The 22,301-nt window shown below is 28.5% G+C and overlaps 2 protein-coding genes and 1 long non-coding RNA gene across 4 annotated transcripts; 1 reads left to right on the forward strand and 2 right to left on the reverse strand.

The window, feature by feature from the left end:
• Positions 1 to 1,455: 1,455 nt before the first annotated feature.
• Positions 1,456 to 4,777, reverse strand: LOC107009616 (proline-rich receptor-like protein kinase PERK4). Its single transcript, XM_015208964.2, has 9 exons — positions 4,625 to 4,777; positions 3,759 to 4,551; positions 3,162 to 3,692; positions 2,958 to 3,044; positions 2,802 to 2,872; positions 2,605 to 2,681; positions 2,352 to 2,496; positions 2,091 to 2,252; positions 1,456 to 1,932 (listed from the first exon to the last, which is right to left on the reverse strand). The coding sequence occupies exons 2-9, from the start codon at positions 4,465 to 4,467 to the stop codon at positions 1,744 to 1,746; spliced, it is 1,971 nt and encodes a 656-aa protein (XP_015064450.1). The 5' UTR covers positions 4,468 to 4,551; positions 4,625 to 4,777; the 3' UTR covers positions 1,456 to 1,743.
• A 551-nt stretch (positions 4,778 to 5,328) lies between these two features.
• On the reverse strand, positions 5,329 to 10,603 carry LOC107009250 (F-box protein At5g07610-like). 2 transcript variants are annotated; one of them, XM_027914876.1, is made up of 4 exons: positions 10,376 to 10,577; positions 7,937 to 8,053; positions 7,124 to 7,238; positions 5,329 to 6,657 (listed from the first exon to the last, which is right to left on the reverse strand). In XM_027914876.1, exons 3-4 carry the CDS (start codon positions 7,232 to 7,234, stop codon positions 5,554 to 5,556), a joined length of 1,215 nt encoding a protein of 404 aa, XP_027770677.1. In that variant the 5' UTR covers positions 7,235 to 7,238; positions 7,937 to 8,053; positions 10,376 to 10,577; the 3' UTR covers positions 5,329 to 5,553. The 2 variants fall into 2 exon arrangements, with proteins under 2 accessions (XP_027770677.1, XP_015064041.1); XM_015208555.2 differs by lacking the exon at positions 7,937 to 8,053 and having other exon boundaries at positions 10,376 to 10,603.
• Positions 10,604 to 17,823: 7,220 nt separating this feature from the next.
• LOC107010605 lies at positions 17,824 to 22,073 on the forward strand. Its single transcript, XR_001455736.2, has 3 exons — positions 17,824 to 18,084; positions 18,219 to 18,306; positions 21,502 to 22,073. It is a non-coding gene; the product is annotated as an uncharacterized LOC107010605 (long non-coding RNA).
• Positions 22,074 to 22,301: the final 228 nt, after the last annotated feature.

A 22,301-nucleotide genomic window follows, 5' to 3' on the forward strand; every position in this document is an offset into this window, starting at 1 on the left:
CACAAACAGGCTATTTGTTTACATGTGGAGACACGGCAATATCTTGGCGATCAATGAAGCAAACATTGGTAGCCACTTCTTCAAATCATGCAGAAATAATAGCCATCCATGAAGCAAGTCGAGAGTGCGTCTGGTTGAGATCAATGACCCATCATATTCAGGAAATGTGTGGTTTTTCTTTGAAAAAGAATATACCAACCACAATGTACGAAGATAATGCGGCATGTATAGCTCAATTGAAAGGAGGATACATCAAAGGAGACCGGACAAAGCATATCTCACCAAAGTTCTTTTTCACGCATGATCTTCAACAAAATGGTGAGATAGAAGTTCAACAAATTCGTTCAAGTGATAATCTTGCTGATTTATTCACTAAGGCATTGCCAACATCAACGTTTGAGAAGTTGAGATACAAGATTGGAATGCGCCGTCTCCGAGATATCAAGTAAAGTTTTCATCAGGGGGAGCTAAATACGCGTTGTACTCTTTTCCTTAACTATGGTTTTGTCCCAAGTTGGGTTTTCCTGGTAAGGTTTTTAACGAGGCAACATTCAAAGCGTATTATGAGATATGTGTACTCTTTTTCCTTCACTAGGCTTTTTCCCACTGGGTTTTTCCTAGTAAGGTTTTAACGAGGCTTATAATCTATGGATATCCAAGGGGGAGTGTTGTAAATCCATTGTATATGTGGATGATCCATTAGAGTTATCCAACAATTAATTGGATTCATGTATTAGTGTTTCCAATGTGATAAGATATCAAGGTGATATGAACCTTGATGATAACTATGTAAATTTCAAGGTGACCTTTGACTATGATATCTCAACACTATAAATAGAGATATCATTCACCATTGTATGATACACTTGAATAAGAAAATTCTCTCCTCTATCTTATATTTCTTGTCTTTTTCTTCTTACATTCTGAGCTTTCTTTACAACAACTATTTAATTATATTTTATAATATTTATTTTAATTCTTTTAATATAAGGGTAAAATAGTAATTTAATTTTAACCTTTGAATCTTCCCACTTATAATACTCCATATATATATATATGAGATCAGTATCGCATCATCCTATGTACAATATTATTCTCTCCATTTAAATTTACTTATCACTTATTCCTAAAAATACTTTTGAAATTTACAATCTAAAATATTTATGTGATTATGACTAATTTTATCTGGATAAAATGAAAGATTGAAGTTAAATTATTTAGAAACAGAGAAATGTATATATACACTAATAACAGAAACTGTTGATTGTATTTCTTAAAATTTTTATTTTAACAAACAGGAGTTGTGTCTGTGTCTCTCAGAGCACAATGAAATCTTTTAAAGCAGACTTCTGATAAAAGTTAAAAATAAATTATTTAAAAAAACACAAAATTTTGGTACTTAAAATGGAGATGAATAGAAATAGGAAGCAGATGACTATATGGTAAACATAAAGATTTTCAACATTTTTGTAGGAATAAATTGTATGTGAATTGCTGTACATATTGAAACAAAAAAGGTATAATTGTATTCTGATCCTATAATCTTTGTTATTCAAATCAAGATATGAGTAATGAATGTACATCATAAACATTAATTTTTGTAATCCCAAATCTTTGTTATCAGTTCCAGCCATGAAAATGTTTTGAAAAAATATCTCAAGCTTTAGGTACATTCTTTTTTTTCTTTTACTCTTGCTCGCGAGTTGAATCGTTGCTTGAGAAGGAGTAAGAAGGGTTGATTCATTACTCACTTGGACTGCTGCTAAATTCTTGTGTTGGCATAATCATTTTCCTGAACTTCATCATGTCAGCATTATACATACCAGTATCATAGCTCTGAGTGGGTGCCCCCGCGAAGCTAGGAACCTTGCTTGGTTTTGGATTATCGTTCAAGTCCTCCAACGATGAATTGCCTTCCAATGCACGTACAATCTGTTCATCATGCATAAGTGAAACTAGTCATTTTGTCCAAACGGAGATGAACCTGACTCTGATATCATGTAAAGAGGATTTCTAGAGTCCATATAAGAAAACCACCAAAATATGCTACAACATATTTGTTAATTATCTTCTAGAGAGGGTAATCATACCTGACTCATTTTGGGACGTCTTTTAGCAGAATGGCGAATGCTAGATGCAGCACAACCTATCATGCGATGTAGCTCATCTGTATCATAGTTCCCTTCAAGACGTGCGTCTACCAATCCATCATATTTTTCCTCTTCAAGTGCTCTTGTAAGAAGGGGCCTAGCCTGTATACATTCATATATTAGATCAATACCTGAATTAAAAGTTGAAAGTCTAAGCACGTCTTGGCGCTATCAAATGTGAAGTGAGGATCTAGAACAAACCCAATCTACTAAACTGTCCTCCATCATATTGCTAGGATCAACTGGTTTTTTCGCGGTTATGAGTTCCAACAGCATGACTCCATATGAAAACACATCGGACTTCTCTGTTAGTTTGCCACTTGATGCATATTCAGGAGCTAAGTACCTGCAAGTAACTTTCTTGCTTAGATACATCTGAAGTATGTTAAAATGCATAATTGGTTCTGATTGTTGATACAAGTTTTATACGATTAAGTAGTTATGCTTGACTCACCCGAATGTTCCCATAACACGAGTTGATACATGAGTGTTGTTATCCGAAGTAAGCTTAGCCAATCCAAAATCTGCCACCTAATGAACCAAATTTTTTCCTTTAATAAACCTTTCTTAAACAAAAACGCGAGGTTTTAACATAAAACTTGTTCTTCATATTTTTATTGATGTATCAAATGTGGTTGATCATTTAATTACCAAGGCTTCATAATTGAGGTCAAGTAGAATATTTGCAGCCTTGATGTCGCGGTGGATAATTCGATGTTGGCCTGCATGTATATAGCAAGAAATGAGAGAGAAAGAGATATAAAGAGAGACAAAGAGAGGTGAAAGTGTAGATTAGAATGTTCATACAATCTTCATGGAGATAAGCAAGTCCTTTAGCTGATCCCAAAGCAATTTTAAGTCTTGTCTCCCAATCCATGACAGGTTGACCTTTTCCTGCAATATTGAATTTGATTTCACCCTTATCAAGACTAGATCGAAATTCGGGAATCAACTAGGAAAAACAATTCTCTTATTTCATAATAGAGAGTATTGAATAGGCAAAGAATGTACCATGAAGGTGAAACTCCAAGGTTTTGTTGTCAACATATTCATAGACCAACATGCGTTGTCCATTAGCAATGCAATATCCAACGAGGGACACAAGATGACGATGATGAACTCTGCTAATGATCTCAACTTCAGCTTGAAATTCTCGTTCTCCTTGTCCACTTCCTGCTTTCAAACTCTTGATAGCAACCACTCTTCCATCATTCAAAACACCTTTATGCACGTATCCGAAACCACCTTGTCCTAACAGATTGGCCTGAGAGAATCCATCTGTGGCCTTAGCTAGCTCCTCATAAGTGAATTGGCTCTGGGAGAAACCACCAAGTCCCATATTAGGTGATTGAGGAGGCAATGGCACTGCTTGGCCTGAATAACCTGATCCAAATTCGCCGCTTGAATTTGCTCCCTGCTGATGTGGAGTAGCTCCAGCCCAACCACTCTGAGTCCCCATTTCACTTTGTGGTACCTTCATTACATGATCCATCGACTGACGTCTATTCCATTGATTGTTGTTATTGTAGTATGGATCACCACCTAATCAAAAAACATATTAATCGAAAGTAATATGCTTTATAATTAATAATTTTGTAACATAGATACCTTTAGGTCCAGGAGCCATATAGTATCTCTGTTTCTTCTTCCTTCTACTACACCACACACATAGAATGATCAACGCGACTATGGCTATGCCTCCGACAGCAATTCCAGCTACTATACCAACAGTACTTGAGGAATCATCGTTTGCAGGCGATGGTTCATTAGATCCTGAGCGCGGAGGAGGAGACAAATGTGCATGAGGAGGTGCAGGCGTGAGAACAGGCGGTGGTGGGGAAAATAACAGAAATGATGGAGGATTTTTAGGACTACTTGGGGTTGATGGATTATTGGACGTTGATGATGGTGGTGGTGATTGTGATGGTGTATTAGACGAAGGATTTGGGGATTGATTATCAGTATTATTATTGTTGTTGTTATTATTATTATTATTGTTATTATTATCGTTATCGTTATTGTTATTGTTATTGTTATCTTTTGATGGTGATGAATTAGAACCAGGAGAGGATGGTGGTGGTGAAGAAGGCGGAGGAGAATCATTTTTTGGAGGTGGTGATGCATTAGAAGACGGAGGAGGAGATTGAGGTGGCGGTGATGATGAAGGTGGAGATTCATTTTTTGGTGATGGAGATGAAGACGAAGACGAAGAGGAAGGAGAATCTGAAGATGAAGATGAAGGCGGAGTTCCATTTGAAGAAGGGGTTCCTTTAGAATCAGTATCATTGGAGGAAGCAGTTCCAGGAGATGAATCCATATCTTTGGCAAATGATAAAAAGATTCCCAATCTATATCTATCTCCCGTTAACTGCTCTTTCTTCTCAACGATTCTTCAATGTCCCTACAAAACAAAACAGATATTTGCATGTCATATACGAACAAAGAAGAAAGCAAATAAATAAAAGATGTTTTACCTCAATGAAGAACAAGAAATTGTTGTCAAATGGAACAGAGAGAGAAATGTTAACATTGTAAAACTTTCATCTTAGTGTAGCAGTTTTTCCCCAGCCCCAACCCCCCCAAAAAAACAATACTTGGAGTGTTCCTGAAAAGAAGGGGGCCTCTCTCTCTTGCCAAATCTTTAGAGGGGTTGCCATTTAACACCTCTAATTTCATCTAACATAATTAGTTTGTTATTCTTATTTCCAGAATTATAGTTCCTCATTACCCCACAATTCTCCTCTTTACTTGTCACTCCCCATATTACCATTAAAACAAAATAATATTATTATTATAAAACAAATGGTGTACCTAAAGGAACCAAAAAATGAAAAAACTCAAAAGACATTACATTCCAAGGGCTCACTCAATCTTGTCATTTTATATGCCCTGAATGTTACGAAGAGAAGGCTCAAATGCAAGAACAACCGCGGGTTCTTCCCCATGATAATACTGAAGCATTTTCCAGTCTCGGGTTGCAGGATTACAAACATAATAATTCTCCGACCCCTGACCAGCTGCAAGAGCTTAGAATTTTGACAAGTTCAGGCAAGAAATCAAGAGTTGGGCTGGGAACTCATAAAATCTCCGAATTTGAATCTCATAAATACAGAACAGAGCATACAGAATTTCAATATAATACAGCACAGAATATACCATAATTTACAGTAAACTATAGTTGAAAAATAAACCACAAAAATTAATAAATAAATACTTATGTTGAGGCCAAAGATAATAAAAATGTCACTGTCCAAATGAAACAGCTACTTAGACAAAATCCATTGTTCACAAAAAAGAGAATGTCAACTTAGTTTTATACACCATCTAAGTCATAATGTAAGCAAAGATTCAAAAGAGCTGTAAAATCAGTGATTTTCACTCATGGACAGAGTGAATTAAGGCTTCAACTGAATGTAGCATTAGCAAGGCTGTTTATGTAGGGCAGGAACCTTTTGGCTGGACCGATAGCGTTTGGACTTGCTATAGACTCGACTTTCTGCTCCCTGATGTGATACAAGTATATGTGTTCGCGAACCTGAATAGCCACAGCATCACTGTTAACACAGGGTAGTACCTTGCACGCATAAGTGAGACCCCTCTCAGGTCCAAGATTGATGCTAACACTGCGCTTCAGGCTCATTTCCATGCCTTGGTAGATATCTATTAAGAAGACATTTTCACATTCATTAAAAGCAGTAACATAGCTCAGCTCACCATCCATCTGTGTTAAGGATCCATGCCTCCCAACTTGAGCAGGTAAAGACATAATTGCAGGGATCTCTTCTTTCACATCAAAGGCCAATACTTCGTTTGATTTTGTCTCGAAGTAAGCAACACCCTTCATAAACAAACTCCCACCAACAAGACACGAATTTTCTAGATCAGAACAGTATGCAGAAGAGCAGCTCCAAGTATTTGATTCTGAAGAGTAAATCTCAAATCCGATGATTGGCTGATCAAGCATAGGAAATGCACAGATAACATGATAATATGCCTCAATGTTACGGAGAGAAGGTTCAAATGCAAGAACAATTGCCGGTTCATCACCATGATAGTACCGGGGAGGAGGGAGAGTTTTCCAGTCTTGAGTTGCAGGATTGCAAACATAATACTTCTCTGACCCCTGACAAAGGAGCAACCCGCTGCAAGAGCTTAGAATTTTGACAACTTCAGGCAAGAAATCAAGGGCTGGGCTGGGAACTCCAATTGTAGAAGGGTCCAGAGATAAAAACATAGTATTCATATCCCATTCACTCATATTTTGATAAATGTAGCCCGAAAAACTCTGGCAAGAAAAACTTTGTTGGTGGATTAATAAGGGACTAGCTATCCATTTATCCCAATCTTTAGACACGGCCTTAAACTTCATAAGCGACTTAGCAGGAAGGAAAGGGAGTACATGCTCCTTCACAACATCTTTTATCTTCTTATCCCCTTCTCTTATGATGTGTGCAGGAAATTCATCTACCTTCTGACAAGCCTCAGTCTTAAAGTCATATCCTGCAATCTGCAGTGCAAGAGAGGTAACTTATCAAAATCAAGTGATTTTGCTCTCATAGACTCTTTCCCTTGTTTCTTCGTCTAAAAGATGACGCTATAAAGGAAACAGGGACTAAAGATTGGCTCATCATGAAACACAATGGGACATTCAATTAATTGAAGCTTGTATATTGCATGAATTGTTAGTCAAGTGCATTTATCGTCAAAAATAAAAGAATATGGGGAAGCAGATGGTAATACAAGAGAACTAGGCTACACCACTAATCATCAGAAGAACGTTTCGAACTTATATTCAATATTTTTGCAAAACATGACCCAAAACTAACAAAATGTCCTTTTTGACTGCTGTCTTAAGTCACAAAGGAAATGCATACAGCACAATAATTGTTAAAAAGAGGTCTTAAAACAATAAATATAGAAAACAGTTGCTAACTACTAAAACGATGAATGTTTCATAAAGAACTTAAACATACCCGCTGAATACTGCGCCTCTGAGATGTAGTTGCTGAGGAAGATCCCTTGAAGATATAGGGAGAATTATAGTCAGAGTCATCATTCATGTAGTCTGCTCGAGAGAATTCCATTTTTCTGCGTTTAGAAAATAGTCACTCCGACAGTCAAATATTGTACATTACCAAATACAAGCAAAGAAAACTATTACTATCCAAGACTAATGGTCAACCCCCCTCACAACTAAGAATTTGAAATCGATATCCTGTAATCACACATTGGGATCATGTTACCAAGATTTACAAAAAGCTCTCATACGGCTCACTTGCATAGCAGGAACACTAATTCTTGGTGATATAATTTCCTGTCAACATATTATATGTATTTACAGAAAAGAGAAACAGAAAACCATCAAGAAAATCGAAGCACAGATTATATCATGCAAAAGGAACATAGTTAAATTCCAAGATTCATATAAAGCCACTAATTATAAACAATTTCATACGAAGAACCCCCATCAAAGCAAACAAAAAAGATGGGAGAAAACAATGATCAAAAACATATTTCACACATTGAAAACACAGAAAGGAAAAGACAAAAGAGTGAAAGTATTGATAGGGAAAACGACCCATGGAATCACAATCACAGAGCAATGTCTAGTCTTTTTCTCTGCAAAAAAAGTTGTAGATAAAAACAGAGAGAACTATCTCAACTAATTTGTTTCATCTTCATCTAACACTTGTACATTAGTGTTCATTTCTAATACTCAAAATACTATTCAATTTGATTATTAATATTTAATATATATTTTTCTCCTAAAAATATTTTTCACTCACCAACGAAATATCAAAACCAGAATTCCATCATTCCAACTACCAGATACTTTCAACCTTCTCTGCAACAAAATCCTTGTTCCAACATCTTTTGATTGTTATAAGTTCACTTACACACACCTATAACCCAAAAACATATATATACACCTATAACACATTTGATGTTTAAATAATATTAGGCCAGCAAAAAACAAAAAATAATATTATTATTTTCATTACCAAATGATCAATATAATCAGTAAACAAAAAAGGAGTATTGCTGGACATCATGCCCCAGCAGCCTCCTGGAAAAGAAACACAATTGCAACATTTACTATTCTCAGCAAAACAATTCTTTAAGCCTACTATATTTTTCATTTCTTAATATTATAATAAGTTTGAAAAGTATGTATTTAAATTTCAAATCTCTAGTGGATATTTAATTTAAATCTGAGACCTCAACGTTCTTAATCCACTTTATGTATTTAAATTTCAAATCTCTAGTGGATATTTAATTTAAATCTGAGACCTCAACGTTCTTAATCCACTTTATTAATTACATCCTTAAGTACTATCCAATTATTACTAATATCATCCTCAACGCATGCAAATTTGACCGAGACTTTTAACAAAGAATTGAAATTATTATTATTGTGGAGTCTATTCCCACTTGGCTGTAGCTGATAGAAATGTACCAAAATTACTTGGGGTCAAGTTTTGCATGATAGGGACAAATTTGAAACTTAAGAGTACATAAGAATAATGTTGAATAAGGCGTATTAGTAATATTTATATTAGTTATACAAATTGTAATTTATATGCATTGCTTAATTTGATTCATAAAAAATAATATGTATTACATAATTTCTAAGAAATAAATATTTATATGCAAAAATACTCTACTCAAATATGATGGAAAGGATATTAAAAATATTTTAAGGGGTAAATATATTTTTAATCACGCTAATGAATGCACTACTCCTTGTATTATAGTTATTCGTGTCTTGATATCAAATAAAGTGTATAACTAAGTGGTGTTTAAATTAACTTATTTTTAATCACTTTGGCTTTTATACTTTCTTTTGTTTTGTTTTGGAAGTGTTTGTATGGCTTCAAAAGTGCTTTTAAGTAATTTTATAAAGCTGAGAGAGTACAAACAAAAAAACAAAAAGTCAAAAGTTAGGTATTACCAATTTATTTTTATTTTACACTCCTTCTATCTCATCTTAGGTGGGGTATTTGATTCAATATAAAATTTAAAAAAAAAATAAATTAAAATTTATGATTTAAAATGAATAATAAAAATTCATATGATTGTAAATCATTTTATTAAGAGTAAAATAAATATTTTATAATTAAATTATTAATTAATATAAAAATATATCTTTTTTTTTGAAATTAACTAAAAAAAAAATCACATAAATTAAAATACACAATAAGTCATTTGAAAAAATCAATCAGGACACCCACTAAGAGATATGTTGAAAAATGTACACAAACAAAACATTAATAACACAAAAATAATGTATGTATTATTTTTCCTAATGCTAACAAAGGAATAACACTATCAATATTAGAAAATATATGATATAAACACCATGTCAAATTAAAAATCACAAAATTCAATTTTTTTTAAAATTACATAACATATTAAAATAAAATAAATAAATTAAAACAAAAAAAAAACTTTATCACTATGACACATGAATAACACGTCATGTCCTAGTCTACTTGACTCTCGAGTCTTAATATATTAGAAAACCACCAATTTATTCTCGCTGAGTCACACACGCACAATATAAGTAAAACGAAAAAGAAAAAGTCCGTAAGAAAATGGTGAACATAGAATCTATTAGATACATGAATTATTATATATGTGTTAAATTCCTAGTGTTCATATAATTTCATGCAACAACAGCAACTAAGATCTAATTATTTAGAATTGGTAAAATTTGCATTTAATTTAGTTATGAATTATTGAATAGTTCATTTATTTATTTAGCCCATCAAAAAAAAATTGTATCGATATGCCGTTTCAAATTGAAAATTTGTGCTCAAATCAGGGCGAAGCTAGCAAAAAGCCCGAGAAACTTTATCGACGGAAAATTAGACCGTTTTTACACTATTTAACTAAAGGCTGAACCCTTTGAGCTCTACCTAAATGATATTTCAATTGCTACTCAGATTATAGCTTTTTCTGAAGAGGTCAGTTGAATCATGTAAATAGCATGATTTGACTGATGAAAATTCTGGCTTTATCACCGAAATTTGGAGAAGCTATCAAATGTATCAAAACAGATGCCATATAATCGGAATACACAAACACAAAACGAAAAAAAAAATAATAAAAAAATCAGTAACTCTGGTTGCGAAAAAACAAAATCTCAAAACAAAATCAAAGATGAAATCACAACTAAAAACATGATCGGTACTGTAGATGAAAAAAAAACACTAAAAACTCACAGAGATGGAGGAGTTAGCCGTTTTCTGATCAACAACTCCGGAGAATGAAACTTGAGAAATTGATGATGAAGTTTGAGATTTTTGGTTCAGAGAAACTTTTTTTTTTTTTTAATTTTTAATTTTTGGGGTTTGAGAGTGATGAGTTCAAAAATGGTGAAGGAAGAGTTGGTTCTGTGTAGGAGACTCATAAAGAAATACAATCTTCGGCAATAAAGAGGAAATTCTTGTGTTGTTTTAGGGTGGAGAGGGGGGGGGGTAACGTGGCGAATATTTATTGGGTTTACCCCGTCCTCATTTTTAAGTCAAGTCTCCGTTTGGTTTTTTCCTAAGAATTTTCTACTATTACATTTTATTTTTTTTCTAAATATGAAAAGAAATGGAAATCTCTTAGCTTGAAAAATAGGCACCTTTTTTCCTAAAAAGATTAGAGGGGTTACCAAAAAAATAACTAATTTATATTTATTTACACTAAATAAATAGATTAAAGGATATATGATGAATGTACACAAATTTATTACTAGTTTATTAAGATGTTTTTTTTTTAAAGTTAAAATTTGAAATTTAAAAATTAGAAATTATTTTGGTAAGATAAAATAGAGTTTCTTTTAATAAAATATAAACTTATGGATTAAGTTTTATATTTTCAAAAAATTATAATCAATATTTGAAATTCAAAATCATCTTTTTTAAAGCAAATGAAATTTGAAATCATTATCCCAAATCACATATCGAAATGTTAATTTGAAATCATATGTTCAAACACAAGTTAAATATAGTTCATTGATATCACTAAAAGGACAGTCTAGTGCATTAAAACGTTAACTATATATTAAGTATTCCGAAAGAACTATATCACAGGAATTTATTACTCTCTACTATAATAACTTTATCAATACACCGAAATTCTCCTTCAGTCCATTGATACAACTCTTTATATAGTTTATAGTATACGACAAGTGCATGTATGTTTTCGAACCGATCAATATGACAATGAAAGGAAACAAATTTCTTGTCTATATTTCCTTATTTGGTTAATATAGGCTTATTTAAGAACACGTCTTAATTCAAGTTTAACATTACATACTTTTAAAAAACTTAACAGGAAAATAACACAATAATACTACCTCAACTTTTTGTTGGTCAATATACGCATTAAAATAGAAAAATATCACCATTGAATTGCCCCAAATGTTTTCCTAACAATGTGTAAGAAAAATATGAGAAACTTCCTATTATTTATGGTTTGATTGATATTTATGAAAGTATACATTTTTTATACAAAATAGAGTAAACTTCTTAGTATTATATTTGTATCAATTTGTTATTTTGAATTTTATTATATTTGTATAATTTTAGATTTTGTTTTACTCAATTATATAAAAACACGTGAATTATATAAATGTACCCATAAATTATACATATACAATTTATTTCTCTCTTACTCTCTATCCTTTCTCGCTCGTCTCTCTCCTCCCCTCACTCAATCTCGCTGGTCATTCTCCTTCCTATAACATGTAGCTATGAATCGTAATTAGCAAATTATAACTATGAAGCGTAATTAATTTTTTTAGTAGATATATGCGAAATAAAGTTTGATATACCCCTCAATTTTATCATTCAGAACTTCTTTATCTCTCGTTACAAAAATGACTCACATATACCATACCATTACAAAAGTGGGAAAACTAATTGAAATTATTTTTTAAGGGTAATCTTCGCAAATAATCCCTATAATAAACTCAATTATACTCCTTAGCTATAGTTTGCATATTTTCGGGTTGTAGCTACAATTTATGTTGGATCTTTTGTAATAATTCGTCGATTTATATAATTGTGGCTGTGTATAATTCATAGATGAGTTTGTATAATTTGCAGGTATGTTTGTATAATTGATCTTTTTCGTATAAACTCAAACTAACAAATTTATACAAATACAAACATCTGAACTTTGAACAATTATACAAATTATATGATACAAAATTGCATGATAAAAAATTTATATATATTATATTTTACCAATTTCGAATTATACAAATGTGCGAATTATACAAATTTAAAACTCCAACCCACGTAATTATCACTGAATATTGATGCTTGTGGTAATTAACTAAAACTATAGCTATAATGACTAATTAACTAGTATATGTTTTGTTTAACCGTGTAATTTTCCTTTTTTTTCTAACTGTTGATGTTTTAAAAAATCATGTATTTTTTATCTTTTTCACACACTGCTTTTTTTTTATGACAAGGGAAACCCGCAACCGCTATCCTTTTTGAGTGCGCATAGGATAAAACCCACACTACTTTTTTTTAATACCTATTCTACATTTTTCACACACTACTTAATTTCTGACTTCTTTGATTATTATTATTTGAGTTTTTATTCTCGTTTTATTTTTTCTTTTATTATTTAGTATAAAAATAAGAGAAATAAAAAGAAAAAAGTGTGAATGAAAGCACTCAAAAAGTAAGAAAAACTTACTTTTTTTGTGTCTATATTATAATTTATTAGTTTTATATTTGTAAAAAAAATATTTGGGGCAACTATAATACATTCTACAAGAAAAAATAAGTGAAAAGAATAAATTAACCATCAAAATAAAAAATCAAATCGATTGATGATTAAAAATAGTAAAAAAATAAAATGTGCGAGAAGGATCAAATATAACTTACATGAATTAATTAATTTTTTTAATAAAAATAATTTAAAATTAATATCTTTTATTTTCTTTGGAAAAAAATGTATTTATAGTGATTTGTTTAACAATATTATTATTTCTATTATACAGAAGAGTGAAGTGGGTGGACGATCAAGGGCGAAAATATAATTTCACGCTAACAAAAATCTATTAAGAAATATAATTAATAATTCTAGAAACATCTTTTCATATATGAAGTGAATAATGATCAAGGGCAAAAATGTAATTTCACTCTAACAAAAATCTATCAAGAATAATAATAAAAAAACTAAATAATTCTAGAAACATCTTAAGTTATTTTTATTACCATTAACTTGTTTTGTTATTACTTCACTTTCTTTTCTTTTATGAGTTATTGTGATATCTATTTTATTATTACTCTATTTTACTATTACTTTAATTTAATTCTTAATATTTTTTTTTATTCATTGTGCTTATAAAAATGCCTACTTTTTATACAATAATTTATCATGAATTAATTATTTTCATCTTTATTTTGGCTCTAATAATATACTTGAAAATAAATAAGTGTGATCAAATTAATAATATATATTTGATTGAAATTAAAGAAAAAGATGTTGCAAAGTAACTTTACAAATAAAAATGAATAGGATGATATATTTGTATTAAAGACGACTAAAAATGTAATTTCATTCTAACAAAAATCTAACAAGAATAAATAGTTCTAGAAACATCTTTATATATATAAAGTGAATGATGATCAAAGGTAAAAATGTAATTTCATGCAAGCAAAAATCTACCACGAATGATAACAACAAAATTAAATAGTTCTACAAACATATTTAGTTATTATTACTAGTATTACCTCACTTTTGTATTTTCTTCATTTTCTATGAGTTATTGTGATATATGTTTATTATATGAAAGTAAATAAATAATGATTACGCTTAGCTCTTAATAATTATATATCAAGTATAATATTAGGTGGAATCAATCAAAATTAAAATTAGAATTTATATGTATATTTAAATTTTGTATATTGAAATATTTTTAATTTTCTGATTTTAAATATGCTATATAAAAAATTAAAATTCAGAAGTTGATTTTCTTTTTGAAATAAAATAAAACAATAAGTTCATATAAATCGAAAATGAGGGATTCATATATTAAAAATGAAATGTACATGTGTTATTATTAAAATGAGCTTTCATATATTTCTTTTTAAGAAGATCGTTTGGCTTCTTTCTATTAATTTGTGCATATATGTGGAGCTTTAAAGATTTGAACATTTTAATATAGAAATATAATGATTTGAAAACTTTAATTTCTTCGTTTTAACTTCTAATTTGTTACATATTTGAAAATTACATTAAAAAAAAAACTAAAAACGCAATGTAACAATTTAAAATATTTTTAGAAAAACATAGTTAAAATAATATAATAAAATTTGATTGACTCCCTTATTTTTGTCCAAACAAAAAAAAAAGTTGCATATATTGTTTGAAAATAAGGTAAGAACTAAAAAGTACTATGAATCACAATAAAATGACAACTAAAAATATGTGAGAATCATATAAGAAACTTCGTTGACTTTTCTAATATTACTTGTATCACATAAAATAAAACAGATATAGTAACATATATCATTCGAAAATGACACAAAAGGTACATAAATTAATAATTTGTAATATTTCTAAAAAAATACATGTAAAAAATTTAGTTCACTTTTTCAAATTTCATTTATGTCACATAAATAGGTAAAAAAAAACTAACATACGTTGGGCGCAGGCACCTGATATCTAGTCTAGTTATATAGAAGAGGAAGTTAGGACAATCAAGGGTAAAATTGTAATTTCATTCTAACAAAAATTTATTAAGAAAGTTGTAAATAATCTAGAAAGATTTTTCTATATATGAAGTGAATAATGATCAGGGGTAAAAATATACTTTCACGCTACCAAAAATGATAATAAGAAAATTAAATATTTCTAGAAACATCTTTAGTTATTTTTATTACTATTAATTTATTTTGTTATTACTTCATTTTTTTTATGGGTCATTGTAATATCTATTCATTAAATCTATTTTACTATTACTTTAATTTAACTCTTAATATTTTTTCTATTCATTATGCTTATAAAAAATACCTACTTTAATATAAATATACATTATGAATTACTTATTTTCACCTTTATTTTGTCTATAATGAATATACTTGAAAAGAAAAAAGTGTGATAAAATTAATAATATGTATTAGATTGAAATAAAGAAAAAGTTGTTAAGAAGTAATTTTACCAATAAAAATGAATAGGATAACATATTTACATTTAAGACGATCAAGAAATGAAATAAAATCTCATTATAACAAAAATCTATTAAGAAAAATAGCAAGAAAAATAATATATTCTAGAAACATCTTTCTATATATGAAGTGAATGGTGATCAAATGTAAAAATATAACTTACGCAAACAAAAATCTATCGAGAATGATTAGAATAAAATTAAATAGTTCTAGAAATATTTTTAGTTATTATTATTACCATCAACTCAGTTTGTTATTACTTTACTTTTTTATGAGTTACTGTGATATCTACTCATACCTCTATTTTACTCTTACTTTAATTTAATTCTAATATTTTTTTTATTCATTATACTTACTAAAAATGTCTACTTTAATATAAAATTCATTATTTAAAAATATAATTAATTACTTTTACTTTGGCTCTAATTAATATACCTGGAAAGAAATAAGTGAGATAAATTAATAATATATATTAGATTGAAATTAAAGAATATATAAAAATAATTTTAATATTGAAAAATAATATTTTAAAGATGTCAAAATGTAACTTTACAAATAAAATGAATAGGATGGTATATTTGCATTTAAAGTAAACTAAAGTTGTTTACTAGATTTTAAAAAGGTAGTTCTTCATTAAAATATATAATAAATTTTTTACTTTTATTTGATTTCAAACATATTAATCTAAATAGTGAACTAATGTAAGTTTGATTTAAATTCAAAGTTGACAGGTAAAATGTGATACTTTTTTATTATGTAGAAATATGAAGTTGAGGACGATCAAGGATACTATGGTCTTTTTCATATATATTTCATTTTAAAATTCTATTTTTAAACTTGTCAAAATATTTCTTCAAGTGGCTAAATTTCCTGCATAAGTTACATGATTATTCTAGAAGCTATCAGATATAAGATTTTTCTAGAACTAAGTCCATGATACAAGTGAATAGACACTAACACATTCTTCATTTCATTCACTCCACAAATCTCTCCCCTCTCATGTCTTATATCAATAAATTTCTCGCCATTTATTTCTAATTTGCATCTTAAAATGATATACACTTCGATATAGATCTCTTATTAGGAAGATCAATAATGCAACTTTCTTTTTCAACATTAAGAACTTCATTTTTGATTAATTTTCTACATAATGACCCTACTTTTGTAAAACAATTATAAGACAAAAGTAAAATTCACTATTTCTCAGTGTTACTTTAGAAGAAAGTTCTTTCCTTGCCATCTTAAATTGTTCTCCTAATTTTAATGAATATAAAGACAAAATATAAAGTCGTAACTTTTTTTTAAATCTTTTTATCATTTTATAAAGAATGAGATGATTCATTCTAATATTTTGTCAAGTAAGTCATTATTTTTGTTTGTTAAACACCTATAATTTTTTTTATAAGTTTAGTCAAAACTAATCTATAAATGGGATCAGTACGAAAATTGTTAATTTATTAAGACTCACAATTATAATCTATTTTATTAAGTGATTTTTAAATAAAATAGATAAAGAATTTCATTAAATTAATTATTTAATTCAAATATATAATTTTGACATGATATTAATCATTGAAGAATCTAATATATTATTATTATCTCTTATTATATTTTTTGAAAATATAAAAATAATTTTTCTATTCGAAACTAATTCAATTACTATTATAAATACATATAATGTTGTAATATTGAATCTGTAAATGAACTTTTCATTACGAATTGGTTGATCAATAATTAGTATTTTATCAAATACAAAGCTTATGGTGCAAATATTACAAAAAGAAGATGATAACATTGTAGAAAATAGATACCACTTGTGAAAATGTATGAAGATCGATAAACTTTTTTTCAAAGATATCAACATTTTATGTTCCTCGAATGTGAAATGTTTTAACTCATAATCTAACACAATTCTCTATTTTCTTGTTGCATAGAATTTTTTGAAATTCAACTTTCTCGATTTGATTGTAAACGAAGCATTTATGTCGTATGAACATTTGAAAAAGATTATTAAGTAATATATTGAAGTTGTTTACCGTAAAAAAAGAAGGTATAAAGTATAGAAATATCATATATTTAGAGGCTAATTACATCCTATCATAGAAGTTTTCTCAATTATAAAAATCTCAATTTTTTTGTTGCTCTCGCATACATTCCTTGGTTGCCTGGTACATTACTAATGATATATATTACTTCATGGGAGGGATGTATCCAAGAGGGGATAAAAATATATCCGAGAGGGGTTTATGATATCTTACATTGTGAATTTATGTAATTTTTCCAACAAAATATATAAAATTATATTTGGCCCGTATCACGGGTCTGAAATTATCTAGTCTAGTTATAGAGAAGTGTGATGGAGAGGACGACCATTGGCAAAATAGACATTATACCAAACATACAAGGGTAAAATTGTAATTATAGTTTGGTAGCCCTCATAAAAATTAGGCAAAAGATTTTTTATGTTCATTCTAGAAGCTTTACTTAACTCTAGAAGTATCTTCTCTCCACTCTCTCACTCTCCTCCATAAAAATCTCATTGCAATCAGAAAGTATCATCATCTCTTTACTCCTCCAAGGCCAAATTCTCGAGTGACTCCTCTACCAATAGAATTCAAGAACAAATCACTACTACTCAAAATCAAACACCCAACCCCGATTAATTTTTACTCCGATTGAATCAAATCCTTCAAACGAATCTCGAATCACTCAATTTTATGAAAATTCTCTGATTTTTTTAAAACAAGGTACGAATTGATGCTTTCTTTTTGGACTGTATGGATCAAAATTCTTTTCACTTTCTTAGTTGGATGGATATTGTGATTCTATCTTGTATTTCTTTCAATCCTATTTCTCTAAATGTTTTTTGATATTTATTAAGGGGATTGAAATTACATGAAGAATTAGTTTAGTTAAGGTGGAAGAGTGTGTAAATTGACTGGAAGTTACATCGGAGAAATTACAATTGGGTAAGTATTAAAGTTCCTTAAATTTTGATGCTCTATTTCAGATCTTATTAAAGTATAACATGTTGCTTCTTAAGTCAAATAAATTTCTGATTTTTCCTTACAAGGATTTAAATAAGTTGGTGAAATGTGCTTTTCCTCTACTTATGCAATGGAACACAAACTTCAGTTCTTGTTGATATTTGTGTGCTCATGGCTTATTTAATCAAAATGCTTTATATAATTTTTGTAGTAATAATGCTATAAGCTTACTGACAACAAATAATATTATAAAATTCTTTGTATCTTTATCAAATTATTGTTGTTTCATTTCATATCCCAAACCTATCAGCTACTTGAAAAAATTTCGGCACCATCACTGTGGTTTGTACATAAGATAATTGACTACTTCATTTGCTTTCTACATTTTCTTTTCATAAGACAAAATCTTCATATTTAATAAGTGAACAAGTAATTTTTTCCCTTGCATAATAAGAGCATGTTTGGATGAGTTTAAAAGCTGGTCAAACTGATTTAAAAGTCAGTTTTTGATTTATTAGAGTGTTTGGCAAATATCAAAGTAACTTATTTTAAGTCAAAAATAACTTACTTTAAGCCAAAAGCTAAAAGTTAGGTGAAGAGTGTTTTTTTTTTCAACTTGAAAGTCATTTTATATTGACCATGTATATATTTTTACCCTTAATTCTTTTATTATTATTATTATTATTATTTATTATTATTATTATTATTATTATTATTTATTATTATTATTATTTTCTTCTTCTTATTATTATTATTATTATTATAATTATCAGTATTATTAATACTTTATTATTTTATTATTATTACTATTATTTATTTTATTATTATATATTATTATTATTAATATTTTATTATTTTTATTATTATTATTATTTATTATATTATTATTATTATATATTATTATTATTATTTATTATCATTTTAATATATTATTATTATTATTTTATATATTATCATTATTATTTATTTTATTATTATTTACTATTATTATTTTTATTATATGTTATTATTATTATTATAATTATTATTATTATTATATTGTTCTATTATTATTATTATTTGTATTAAATTACTTATTATTATTATTATTATTTATTTTATTAGTCTTTTATTATTATTATTATTATATATTATTATTAATATATATTATTATTATATATTATTATTATTTATTATTATATATTATTATTATTAAAATTTTAATTATTATTGTTATTGTTATTATTATTTATTTTATTATTATTATTTATATTATTGTTATTATTATTATTATTATTTTCATATTATTTTATTATTATTATTATATATTATTATTATTATTTATAATTATTATATATTATTATTATTATTAATATTTTATTTATTATTGTTACTGTTATTGTTATTTATTTTATTATTATTATTATTATTATTATTATTTATTTTTATTATTACTTCTTATCATTATATATAATTATTATTATTATTATATATTATTATTATTATTATAATTATTATTTATAAACAATTTGTGATATTAAAGAAATATGTGAATGATAGCAAAATATAATTACTTATGGATGTAAAATATAAATTAATTTTGTTTCATTTTTTTAAGTATAAAAACCTTAAATTAATCAACTTTTATCATGTTAACAACTTTTAAGGGTATTTCAGACATTTTGGTTAAAAAGTGCGTACCAGCAGTTATTTGCCAAACACATCAACAACTTTTTTTTTAACTTCAGCGCTTTTATCCAAACACATAACTACTTATTTTAGAAATAAGTTCCAGCACTATCAAAAGTACTTTTTAAAAGCTACTTTTTTAAGCTCATCCAAACGGGTTCTAAATCTGGCCATGCTAAATTACAAATTTGTGGACAATATAACCATTGTTGAACAAGTTATCTTGCTGCATCAAACACTTGAGACGTAGGCAAAACCACTTGTTCAACAATGATTCTGTTGTAAAAAAAAAATTAGTTTGTACTGCCTGAGCACTTATTTTGCTTATTAATTGTCTGGCTTAATACTCTTTTGGCTATCAGTCGATCCCTAGGTAAAGCCTAAACACATGCAAATTATCCTAGATGTTTTTTGATGCTATAATCAGAACAATTATATTCATTTCTTATTTCTCACAGTGAGGACAATGATGTGTGTACCATTCACTGGTTCTTAAAAGTAGACAGCATCATTTGGATATACAAGAGAGATTTTTCATTTTCTTGTGACAAACAAGAGACTTTATTAAAAAAAAATTAGACAAGGGAATATGATTTTATTAATTTTTAACCGTGCATGTCTTCTGTTTCGAGGAACAAACATTGGTGAGCTGAAGCTCGTGTAAATTTGAGCATTAGACGAATCTCTTTCAATTAAGATCCATGTTTGGGATGTGTACTTCTCTCCAATATTCTTTTCTTTTCCCTCTCTTCTTTTCCCTTATCAAGAACTTGGAAGAAAGAGTTGTGTTTTGTCAATAATCTGTATTGTTTGTTTACTTTTCTTTTTCTTATAAAATGTTGTAAGAATTTTTAGTTTCTTACTTTATTTAAACTTTCATACAAACAACAAAGGGCTATTGACATTCCTCTCTAACTAAGGCGCAATTTTGTAGTATATTTGTAAATATAAATTTGCATTCCTTGCAATTTTGGTATACAAATAATTTTTATTTCAAATATCTCGTAATAATTTAATTTTTCTCAAGTAAAATGTATTAAAAATGTTCCTTAATCAATTTGTTGGGCCCGTGCATAGCACGGGTTGCACTAATCTAGTAGTATATACAAAGTCATTTCTTAACAAAGATATATTACCTCTAAACAACAAATTGAAGGGTGTTATCTATCTATTTAACTATTTGGATTGTTCATTGAATATATTCATGAATTACTTGAATTCACGTATGTACATTTTCAAGGTGATATGATCCACTGTGGATAAACATGTATCTATTAATTTGGTGACATTTGAGAATGATATCTCATCACTATAAATAGAGATATCACTCACCATTTGAATAGAAGAAAAATCTTCTCTCTTCCATCTTATTTCTCTTGTTTTCTTCTCTTTATATTATATTCCTCGTTAAAAGAAAACGTGAACTTGAAGTTCAAGGAATAATTTTTTTTTGCATAATGTTGCAAATTTATTGCTAGATGAATTTACTGACCCTATGTTATAATTCAGCTGCAAATGCTCCAACGAAAAGTCCTTGAAGGAAAGAGTGTATGATACGCCTAAAGCGTAATAGACCAATCTATTCCAAATGTAACATTTCTTGAAGAAGGAGAGGAGAAAATGATCAATATGGTCATGATAATGAGGCAAGTGCTATAAGAGAGCACCACGACATAACACTTCATAAAACCTTGGAAAAAGTTCAGGTACCTGAAAATGATGAAAAATGAAGAGATCTCAATAAGTTATGTCATGTTGGAATCGATATCAAATAACCGTCGATGGTATCTTTGATATGAGGTAGCGTTCAATGAAATAAATTGTAACAGGGATCTTGAATTTAAATCTGTCATAGAGTGTTGACAGATAAATGATTGGCAAAGTAGTTGCATAATTCAAGTATATTTTGTTTTACTTAGAAAAGTGACTTTTTGGATTGACAGTCCATAAATCAAGATGTAATGTCAGTAGGGTACAAATAAATTATTATAAGATACTATAACCGTTAGATATCAAGTACGGCTTGTGCCTTGGAGATGTTTTTTCCTATGATGGATGCAATGAGATTTGTTTTGATTTTACAATATATTGAAAAACTTGAATACATATAATGGATAATTATCATGTCTAGCTAGACAACAATGAAGGTTATATAGAAATCCATGAAGTAATCGGGGTGCCTGAAACATATAAAAGTTCGAAAGAAACTTTTTCAATAAAGCTTCAAGAATCCTTAAATAAGTTGAAATAGTCAAGTAAGAAAAGGGTACAAAAGAATGACCCTAATTATCCTTGCAGTTTTATGAAAT

Source organism: Solanum pennellii, chromosome 2 (genome assembly GCF_001406875.1).
Source record: "Solanum pennellii chromosome 2, SPENNV200".
NCBI classification, from domain to species: domain Eukaryota; kingdom Viridiplantae; phylum Streptophyta; class Magnoliopsida; order Solanales; family Solanaceae; genus Solanum; species Solanum pennellii.

Coding starts and splice junctions, on each gene's coding strand:
- LOC107009616 (XM_015208964.2), bottom strand. CDS start 4,467: ATGGATTCATCTCCTGGAACTGCTTCCTCCAATGATACTGATTCTAAA. Junction 2,497..2,604: donor CGTGTTATGGGAACATTCGG/GTGAGTCAAGCA, acceptor AGTTACTTGCAG/GTACTTAGCTCCTGAATATG. Junction 2,253..2,351: donor AGGACAGTTTAGTAGATTGG/GTTTGTTCTAGA, acceptor GAATGTATACAG/GCTAGGCCCCTTCTTACAAG.
- LOC107009250 (XM_015208555.2), bottom strand. CDS start 7,234: ATGGAATTCTCTCGAGCAGACTACATGAATGATGACTCTGACTATAAT. Junction 6,658..7,123: donor AGAGGCGCAGTATTCAGCGG/GTATGTTTAAGT, acceptor CTTGCACTGCAG/ATTGCAGGATATGACTTTAA.